The 10,850-nt window shown below is 41.9% G+C and overlaps 1 protein-coding gene across 7 annotated transcripts in view; it reads left to right on the top strand.

Moving 5' to 3' along the window:
• The window catches only part of cacnb2a (calcium channel, voltage-dependent, beta 2a), a 50,184-nt gene extending 39,340 nt beyond the window's left edge, over positions 1-10,844 (top strand). For 4 of the 7 annotated variants that reach the window (XM_020586414.1, XM_020586417.1, XM_020586418.1 and 1 more), the window contains 10 exons: positions 111-247; positions 366-442; positions 715-848; positions 2,234-2,314; positions 2,415-2,473; positions 3,539-3,648; positions 5,374-5,525; positions 6,545-6,640; positions 7,151-7,330; positions 9,428-10,844. In XM_020586414.1, the coding sequence (XP_020442070.1) occupies positions 111-247; positions 366-442; positions 715-848; positions 2,234-2,314; positions 2,415-2,473; positions 3,539-3,648; positions 5,374-5,525; positions 6,545-6,640; positions 7,151-7,330; positions 9,428-10,144 (1,743 nt within the window). In that variant the 3' untranslated portion in view covers positions 10,145-10,844. Of the gene's footprint in view, positions 1-110; positions 248-365; positions 443-714; positions 849-1,032; positions 1,053-2,233; positions 2,315-2,414; positions 2,474-3,538; positions 3,649-5,373; positions 5,526-6,544; positions 6,641-7,150; positions 7,331-9,427 lie in introns of all 7 variants that reach the window. The other 3 variants (XM_020586416.1, XM_020586420.1, XM_020586419.1) reach the window with 1 other exon arrangement.
• The last annotated feature ends 6 nt before the right edge of the window (positions 10,845-10,850 follow it).

Here is a 10,850-nt window from a genome sequence, read left to right on the forward strand (position 1 = left end):
TATATGTTAACCTCTTGCTCTTATTTTATTTTTATCTATTTGTTTCTTGGTAAATTATAATCGGGAGGAAGGAGGGTGCTCAAAATAATTTTTTTTTTAATTTTATGTAGAAATTTAACAACGACTGGTGGATAGGACGTCTGGTGAAAGAAGGCTGTGAAATCGGTTTCATCCCCAGTCCAGTGAAGCTTGAAAACACTCGTATCCTCCAAGACCAGAGAGCCAAACAGGGCAAGTTCCACTCCAGGTAAAAAGCTTCATTGTCACCAAAGTCCTTTGTCTTGACTCTGTGATCATGTAAAATTAATTTAGACTTCCTAAGAGTTAGTCAAGCTCATATAAAAAAATTATCTTTCTTGTTCTAGTAAATTGGCAGCAAACTCATCTTCTAGTTTAGGTGAAGTGGTTCCTAACTCACGAAAATCTACTCCTCCTTCGTCTGGTAAGTCATTGCAGAGGCAAATTTTAAAACCCCATCTTCATTCTTGATAAATGTCTTGATCTTTTAAACCCAGTTTTAGCCACAAAATTTAAGTTGAAGGTAAGATTCAACACTTAGATTTTCCTGCAGTAAAGCTGTCATTTGTGTTACTTTTACTTGTTTCATTAGATCTCTCTGTGTAGTAGCTACATTTTGTGTCATTGTCAATGTGAAATGTAGCCTATTACCCGTGTCCTCCTGTGTGATGTGGTTTTGTCTGTCTGTGTGCGTAGCTATTGACATAGACGCCACAGGCTTAGACCCTGAGGACAATGAGCTACCCATCAACCTGCGCTCCCCTAAAGCCAGTCCAAACACTGTCATGTCACCCCTAGCAAAAGAGAAACGAATGCCCTTCTTTAAGAAGGTAAACTCTGGGCTACCGCACCTTCTCTTCTCTGTCCGTCTGCACGACCCTGTGGCTGTCTGGCCTCACTCAGCACCCGTCCTGTTTGTGTACACCACCGTTCTAGTCCCTCGACCTGCACCCGTCCGTTAACATGCATGCCTGTTCTTAACCTCTCTCTTTCTCCTTCTCCGTCTCACCACAGCTAAGCAGAAGCAGAAGTCGGTAAGTTGTGGTGCGCTGTGCACCAGCTCAGCAAGACCTGGGGATGACATTGCTGGTCTGATCTGTACAATACATTATATGATTTCTCTGCAGACACTCACGTCTGTAGTGACATCTCAATTTACTTACTACTCCTGCACTCTTCTGTCTTGTGTTTGTGAGACTTTCTGTTGAGTAAACTTGTGACCCTGACTGAGTGAGACCTCAGATTGAACAGCTTTTTAATAGGCTAGACGATGTCTGCTTTTTCATTTTAAAGGAATGGTTAGCTTAACTCAGCTTTGTAAAAGGACTGGGAAAAAGCTGGAAACACCCGGTGAGCTGGCATATAGCTTCCTGTAAAGCCACAATTTGTTTTTAGTTGTGTTTGTGTTTAAACAAACAAGATAGAAACCGTTGAGCTTTAGAGGTACTGACAGGCGGATTTGTGTTACCTTCATACACACCCTGGCTAGCTGTTTCCTCCTGTTTCTAGTCTTTTTGCTAAGCTAAAGCCACAGTCTGCTGGCTGTAACTCTATATTGAATGGACTGAAATGAAAGCGGTATCGATTTTCCCCTCCAACTTTAGACTAGAAGTCAAGAAAGTGCATTTCTTAAAAGTCTTTCAATTTGTCACTGGTACCTCTCATTTAAAAACAGTCCCATTTTTCACATTTTGTTTTAAATCATTACAGTTCTAAAACTGCTCTAATAAACATTTCAGGTCAACTCCAGTACTCAATCTGAGGCTGTTACACAAACCTGAGCTCCCACTTTGTCCCAACAGCAATGAGCAGGGTTTTCTACCTGTGTCCTAATTTCCTAATTTTTAGCCATTTCTGTAGCTTGTGTTGATCTGTTGGTCTCTCCTCTGACTAAACGTTCCCTTTTCACCCAATGACATCAGAACCATGAAATGATAAAATGAATCATTAGTGTGTCATTTTCTGTAACCTGCTTTGATAATGTGACAATCTGGTGTTAAAATTGGTTAAGTAAACTAACAACTTTATTAGAAATCAAAGCTTGCTGGTGTTTGGTCACAATAGCCAATGTCCCATCTCATGGTCCAAAATATTCCAGTACCTTTAAACTGTCTAGTTCTTTGTTGGTCCAACTCTTCAAGTGATTTGTGATGGTATGTTTACTCTCTCTCCATAATGAGTGCAACTGTTCTTCTTCTCCTCCTCCTCTCTAAAGACGGAACACGTTGTTCCATACGATGTTGTGCCTTCCATGCGGCCCGTGGTTCTGGTTGGACCATCACTGAAGGGCTATGAGGTGCGTCAGAGCTTTCACATTTCAAACTTGACACAGTCTTTGTTGTTCATCTTTGAAATTAAAATATTCCTTTTTTATCTCATGAATTTCCTGTCTACAGGTGACAGACATGATGCAGAAAGCACTGTTTGACTTTATGAAACATAGATTTGAGGGAAGGTAAGTTCCTGATGGCCATTTAAAATCCTTCTTCCTTCCTCATTTTTGCTCTCTCCTGGACTCTATAGGCTGATATTTATCTGAGGTTACCAGAGGGAGTATGTAACAAGTTTGTTTGGCCTCGAGATGTGGGCTGCTGCTTTAAATAGTGCCTCTTCATGTCCTTAATAGGCCATAGTGGGCCCTAGAGCAGAGCAGGATTCTCCTTACTCAAAGTCGAGTCCATACAGCCATCCAGAGTTTAAAGGCAATGAAGTTACACAGTGCCAGGCTATAAGCAGCTGCAGGAAAAACTGTTTATTCCCTTTTGAGCCCTGTTCTTTAAACATGGTTTAACAAATACAGACTAACATATTGTTATCAAGCTTCTCATCCATCTAATTTGGTTCTTCGAAAGCAGTCAGAGAACTGAGGTGTCAGGTAAATTATCTTGAATAACAATGCACTCTTATTTTGAAAGGAAACACTAGCAGAGATTGTATACCATACAAGTGCACATGTCTTCCCAGCATGTACTGGAGTAACACAGCCATACACATACAGCAAGTCTGATTTTATTATATCCCCAGCAGAAGCAGTAAATAAAATACACAGTCCCAGAGCTTTACAAGATGCTGAGTGCTGATGGACTGTAACTTTAACTGTGGTAAACAGCAGTGCTGTGGCTACACACTGACATTGATACTGCTAGCTGAGCTACAACACAAGTACCCATGCAGCGACTCTCTCAGTGGGACACAAACACACCTGTAGTGACGGTCAGAGTTCCACCAGATTCTGCAGTGGAGAAAAGTGGCTTCACATGGCTGTTACCTCTGACTCTGTCTCTGAGCAGTGGTCAGTGTCCCCAGTGTCAAACAAAGCTAATTCAGTTATACATCCCTGTTTAAATGATTTTAACAAATCTACACCTCTGTTCTGTGTGTTTTAACTCTCCATCATTTATCTTTAACTCTTGATTTCCTGAAACAGTTTTCTTTTATTTTTGGTCTTAATTTACTGCAAGAGCAAGTGCATGTTTTGTATTGTCCAGATAATCAACTGTTTTCTTGTCCCTTGTTTTAGAATATCAATCACACGTGTCACAGCGGACATCTCTCTTGCCAAACGCTCAGTCCTGAACAATCCCAGTAAGCATGCCATCATCGAACGCTCCAACACACGCTCCAATTTGGGTGAGTCTGAGCATAATATCACAGCAATGCCTGGGAACATCTGGTGTTTCAATTCATAATGTTTTCAAGAAAGGGCAGCATGGTGGCACAGTGGTTCTCACTGTTGCCTCACAGCGAGAAGGTTCTGGGTTCGGGCCCCACCTGGGACCTTTCTGTGTGGAGTTTGCATGTTCTCCCTGTGCTTGCGTGGGTTCTCTCCGAGTACTCCGGCTTCCTCCCACAGTCCAAAGACATGCAGCTTAGGTTGATTGGTGTCTCTAAATTGCCCATAGGAGTGTGTGTGTGTGGTTGTTCGTCTCTGTGTTAGCCCTGCGATGGATTGGCGACCTGTCCAGGGTGTACCACGCCTTCGCCCGATTGCCGGCTGGGATTGGCTCCAGCCCCCCTGTGACCCCATTCAGGGACTAAGCGGTAGAAAATGAATGAATGAATGTTTTCAAGAAGACCAGCTTATGTGGAAAAGGAAGGAAACGATTAAAGAAACTCTTGACAATGGTAATGATAACTCCCGGAGTGGCCTTGGCCGGTTTTTGCTTGTTAGGAATGAAAGCCAGAGCATGAACATACAATAAGTTCACAAACCGCTTTAATATGAGTGAGGTTGATTGGAGTTTAGATGTGATTAGAATGGACCAGAGTCAAACAGAGGTGACAAGACTAGTCTTTACTATGTATCAGTTCAACACACCAGTTAGTGACTGCAGCAGAGCACAAAGTCCCTGGAAAAGCATTTGCTGGAAACAAAAGGTATCTGTTTCTCAGTTTTTATCATTACACAGACTCACCACACTAGAACTTGATATGGCCTCAGTCATTTTCAAAACCTTCGAGTGCAGCTGTCTCAGGAAGAATTCCAAATAACCTTTAAGGTAAAAGCTCCATCAACTCTACTGTCTTTTTTAATGATGCATTAGGAGCCAGGAGCTAAAGATTGCACTCCTTTTTTACCCAAAGCTTTTTGAGCTGAGTGTCACTTGGAGTTTATTTAGTCATTTAACTGGCATCCTTACTCTTCATCTTACTTAACAAGACATCTTGTGTTCTGTTCAACCTAAAAAATCATCTTCCTGGCAAAAGAGCTGGCTTTTGATATTCGTTTAAAATGTAAATCAGCATTTTTCATGAATTTCCTTTAAACTAAAACTGACAATGTCTTTATGTTAAATTTAAGATATAAATGATTTCAGAGAACGTCTGCACTGGAAACAAGTCAAATTATCTCACTCCTCAGGCATATCATAGCAGGAAAATGAGAATTCGTGACTTAGTCACTTGTCTAAATGAGCTGTTAGGTTGGAATGTTTTCCTGTTATCAGTTTATTTCAGACTTTGTTGTGACTGAAAGTCATGAAGCTTGGTACTTTGCACTGCTGTGAAATTTGTATGATTGTTTTTGCAGCCACATTGTTATCTGTTAGAGAGGGGGTTGTGCGATGTAATAGTCGGTATTGGGTAGAGGTAACACAACACTCAGCTCTCCCTCTCAGAGCTATTAGTCTTTAAGCCTTGTCCTGAAGTCATGATGTCTTTTGAATGTTTAAGTCTCAGTGAACATAAAAAAATGATTGTCACTAAATCAATGATGCATATTTACTGTACATACATGAGTGGCATCAAACTTCTCATCTAACTCAAACTATTCCTTAAATTTATACAGAAGAGAGAAGAGAGTAGGTTAGAAAAGCATGACCTCTGCATTAACCCTCACTCTTTCTTTGCCTTTAGCTGAAGTCCAAAGTGAGATCGAGCGGATATTTGAACTGGCACGGACGTTACAGCTGGTGGTTCTGGACGCTGACACTATCAACCACCCGTCACAGCTGGGGAAGACTTCCCTCGCCCCCATTATTGTCTATGTCAAGATCACCTCTCCCAAAGTGAGCAAAAACCATATTTGACACAGTGAATACAGTTAATGAGACACAAAGAAAAGAGGGAAACAAATGCACATGTCCTGGATCCGTCCACTATGACAGAAAATAAGGACAGATTGATGATGAAACCAGCTGAGTTGTTGCTTCCTCTGCACTCACAGATGTATTAGTCATCCCCACAGGTTTATGAGTGTCTCTGGTTGTTGATGTGTCTTGTCACTGCTCATATTGTTTTCCTGTTAACTGAGCTGCTCCCTTGCTGTGATTTTAAACACAGCATGTCAGACGTGACTGCTTGTTTGAAAGTGAGCAAATGCATGAGGGAACTGATTCATCACTGTGACCTTCAGCAGGCGTAAAAAGGCTCATGATTCACTGATTGATAAAAACAAGTATTTAGGGAACAGATAATGAGAAAAAGTAAAGCTAAAGAGACAAAGTAGTAATGGTGTGAATCACACTGGGATAAAGTAAAACTTTACCACCTGTCCTCTTAATTACATGATATCCTCCTGCCATGTATATAGAGCTACCCTGAAATGCATAATGACAGCATTTTTTATTTAATTTTTTTTACAAAAGTATCAAGTAATTTTAAAATGTTACCTGTGCAAGCAGTGGAAGAAGTACTGAGATCATTTACTGAAGTACCAATATAACAATGTGAAAATAATCAAAGTAAATCGTGGTAATCAATAAATGTAAAAGGCACAGACATGTTCTTAAAGTATCAAAAGTAAAAATACTAATTCTGAAGATCTCAGTTCAGTGGGGGTTGTATCCCTTTCAAAGGGTCAAAAGATAAATGTGAGGGGTCGTGAGACGATGAACTGGATTACAACTGCTGTTAGATAAATGTTGTGGAATAAAAAGTACAATATTTCTCTCTGAAATGTGGAGTCGAGATATAAAAGAAAATGGAAATACCCATTCTACTGAAGTACACAATTTGAGTAAGTGTGCCTATAGTTTAGCTTTGTCTATTCATGACCTTGTTGCCTTCTGTCTCCATTTGCCTTCAGGTGCTGCAGCGGCTCATCAAGTCCAGAGGAAAGTCTCAGGCCAAACATCTCAATGTCCAGATGGTGGCAGCTGACAAGCTGGCTCAGTGCCCTTCTGTATGTCTCCACACTAGACCTGCTGACTCAAATCCAGTGTTAGAAATAACCCAGAGTTTTGTCCTTTAGAAAAGGTTTTGGTTCTAGGTTTTAATTTGGTGCAAATCATAATTCAGACTTTTGAAAGCTTTTTGATTCCTAGAAGTTCCATTTCTGTTCTTCTGTAATCTGCTTAGGTGTTACTTTAGAAAATGAAGCAAGTACTCTAAGGTTGTGAAAGTGCAGGTTTCACTGAATTCAGTCTACATCTTCAGGGAAATAAGGTTTGAGATTTTTTTTTCAAAATTAATGCTGAATGCAGCTTGGTCTTTATTTCAGTGTGTTTTTTCAAATATAGTTTGGTATTTTGTATTTATAAATATCAGTATGGTTTCTTTACAGATATTTTAAAGCTTCTGAGAACAGTCTTTTACTGTGAAATGCACTAGAGCACAGTCTTGTTTTCTTAACCTCCTCATATCTCCTTTGCCATGCCTTTATCTTTGAACGCTCCCTCTCCTCCTTTCTCAGGAGATGTTTGACATCATCCTCGATGAGAACCAGCTAGAGGATGCATGTGAGCATATGGCTGATTACCTAGAGGCCTACTGGAAAAGCACTCACCCCACCAGCTGCAACACCCCCAACCAACTAACGAATCTGCCCACAGACACCCTGCCCTCCAGCCCAACTCTGGTCTCTGGTGTACAGGTACAAGTGTTGAGCAGGCCTGGGGGCCTACAGAGGCCATGAATGATGGGGGGGATACCTGTAGCAAAGTTTTGCACACAAACAAAACAGGATGTTCACATTATCACCTGACATGGCCTAAAATTCAAAATCAGATCTAGGCCACATGCATACATACCCTACATCCACCAGTTCAATCTATTTAGAAAAAAAAAAAGGTTTCTGAAGTACTACATTGTAGGATTTACTCTTGACCAACCAAAAACTTTTGGAGGTCTCTATTAGAATAATTGTATAGTTGTAAAAACTGATTAAAACGTAATAAAAGTAGTGCAATAAAAGTCTGAGGTTTAGAGAAGGTAGACAGGAGGTGAGCGGTGTGTTTACATGAATTCCTTGATCTCACATCCAGTGGATTCATTTCTCTTGCTACTAAATGTCCCTAAGATGTTGACATTCTGTTAAAGGTCACATGAGTTAAATTATCTCTTGCTGATTTAATATCTGATTTGATAAGAATACTATTACATATTGTGCAGAAACACGTCAGGCAGGGAGAGAGTGGACCAAAATGCAGATAAGCAGGCTGGGGTAGCAGCTGAAGGATAATAGTTCATTAAACTAACAAGAACAGACAAACCCTACTGAGAGTCTTGGCAACAGAAAACTGAGTGATAACCAGAGGCAGAGTCCGAGCCCAGATGAGGGGCAGAAGTATCGAAACACTCTAAACCAAGCAAGAAATCCAGGAGAGCAGGTAAGAAGTAGAGTCCAATACAAGCAGAGTGCATGTACAGAAAAATCAGGGCACAGGTAACGTGAGGGGGCTGAAAAACAGAGGAAGATGGCTGCTAAGGTGTAGGTTTGAAGAGCAAGGGATCTCAGGCAGATGGCTCAAAGTGTGGCTGGAGAGCCGAGGAACAGTTGTGAGCTGGCGGAATGTCGGCTGAGGAGGCTGACTCTGGAGCTGGTGTGATGTCATTGAAGAAAACCAGCTGCTAGGAAGCAGAAGTGACTGGAGAGGCCAATCCAGAAAGAAATGGCTCGAGTTCAAGGGGTGACCAGGGAGGGTGACCCAGAAGCAGACAATGCGTCATTGTTGAAAGCCCACTCGGGAACAGGTTTGGGACTTTTGGGAACAGACAAGACACTGGTGGGGCCAACTGAGAGGTGGACTCAGGAACAGACGAGACAGTGTCCAATATAAGCAGAAGCCTTACACAGAAAACTACAGAATAAACAGGTTACAAAACAAAACAAGAACAGAGGTGACGAGAATGCTGAGGCTAGTAAGCACAAGTGCTACAGGGAGCACATTAGATGAATTGGTAAAGGTCAAAGGAAATAAACAAGAATATATACTGTGGGTGTGAAGAGGGGTGTGATGGGAGATGGAGTCTGGACTGGATGACAATGAAAAACAGGCGCACATGGCAGAACTGGACGGAAAAACCTGGAGTCTGGATGGGAAATGAAAGCCCACAGAAAAGTCCAGAAAGTAACAGAGCAGGGAAACACAAGGCAGAGACGACAGATATCTACTGTATTGTCATTTGAGTTATGTCACTTACATTATTTAAGTGTATACATGCTCTAAAATCTTTTACCTCTACTTTCTCTCCATCCTCTGCCATCACAATGGGAAATGTCAGACTGAAAATGAGGAAAACCCTGATAATGATGAGGAGCAGGAGTCAGCTTGACATGTTATTGCTAGTGTGGTGAGTGTGGTGAGGCCCTCAGATAAAGGGTTTTGAAACATCAGGAGCCAGAAATCCATGAAGGAGACCGTCTTGGTCCTGGAGACTGACAAACAAATGCTGAAAATACACAACTAAGTTTAAATCCTCCAGGACCACAGTTCACCTTCACTGGATGCTTGACATGCAAGTGTGTATTCAAGTATGACATTTTATGCTCTTAGTTTTTTTTTGTGTGAGTGAAAGAGCATATAAAGAACATGCACTTGTATGAAAAGGTACTAAACATTAGTGAAAACTGTGCGCACCAGAATCAGAAATAGTCGGGGATAAAAGTCTGCATGAGTTTTGTGTGTGTTTGAAGTGCCGCCTCTTGGTTTCTGTCACATTACTGACTGATGTATTTTACTAATCTCAGGGCAGCAGTGCAGAGCAGAAAGGAGATAAAGCCTTAGTGGAGAGGAAGGGCTCCAGGGAGGATCACCAGCAGCACCGTCACCACCACCACCAGAGCCAGGACCAGGCTGATGCTGATGCAGAGGCTGAAGGGGAGGGCAGTGTGGAGAAGAGGCCCCTGAGGACAGAGTCCTCCAGGAGGGCCCAGCACATCCATCACCGGTCGTCTTCCACCAGGACTGAGCACCACAACCACCAGCACCGCCACCACCACAACAGTAGTCGAGCCAGGGGACTTTCCCGACAGGAGACATTGGACTCAGAAACCCCTGAGAGCCGAGAGAGCAAGGACTCTGCTTATATTGAGCCACACCCTCAGCTCCTCCACCAGGACGAGGATGAAGATGATGAAGATGATGAAGATCTAGGGGAGGGGCACCCCCAGCAGCAACAGAGTTATGAGCCGCTGCCCCACCGGGACCACAACCACCATCACCACTGTCACCGTCATCGCAGTGGGGCTGATGAGGCCGGACACAGCACGGGACACCACCACTCCAAAGAGCGTGAACAGGACCATAACGAACGCAACAAGCAGCGCTCTCACCACCATCGGCTGGCACGTGACCACCATCGCTTCTATGACCGGGAAAGAGACAGGGACCAAGGGGGGGAAGTGGCTCCCAAAAAGAGGGGTGAGGCAGGGGAATGGACCAGAGACTCCTACATCCATCAGTGACAGACCAGACTTTCTTCTTAAAACCACTCAGTTTCCCATTGTGCTGCTATAACCTGAAACCACAGCATCCTATTTATGTACACCCTCTTTGTAAAAGCAGTTGCATCTTTTTCAGTGGCAGGGTATTTATTACATAGATACAAATATAAATACACGTATGTGTGTATCTATGCATAGACATTGTTTATGTGTGGATATGCATGAATATTCTCAAATATGCATATTTTAAACCCGGTTTGATAAAGAATGACACAAAAGCAGAATTATTTCTGTACTGAGCTTATTTTTATTGCCATTATTATTATTAGTTTTTTTTTTTTAATTGTGCTTGCTACCACTTGAATAATTTGTTCCTTCTGACTACTGCTGGAGTCACTTACCAGGGTTGACTGATCAAGTTTGTTTGATTCTTCATTTGCAGAAGACTTTTTTTCAATAGAATAGTTGACAGTTTCGGGAATTCACTTGTCTTTTTTGCTGAGTGATAAACTTAGTTGCCAGTTTATTAGATACACTTAGCTAAAACTATTGCTCTTTATTACAACAGTCCTGGAATAAATCTTCCTTCATGAAGATGATCAACATTTAAAGTTTTAACAAAAACTGAACATTCATGATGGGAAGACATTGCAGAAATGTTAATTTACACTACAATGGATTTTGCTAGGGGTGGCACAGCAGCATGGTAGTTAGCACTGTCGCCTCA

This window comes from Monopterus albus, unplaced genomic scaffold (assembly GCF_001952655.1).
Source record: "Monopterus albus unplaced genomic scaffold, M_albus_1.0 scaffold405.1, whole genome shotgun sequence".
NCBI lineage: Eukaryota > Metazoa > Chordata > Actinopteri > Synbranchiformes > Synbranchidae > Monopterus > Monopterus albus.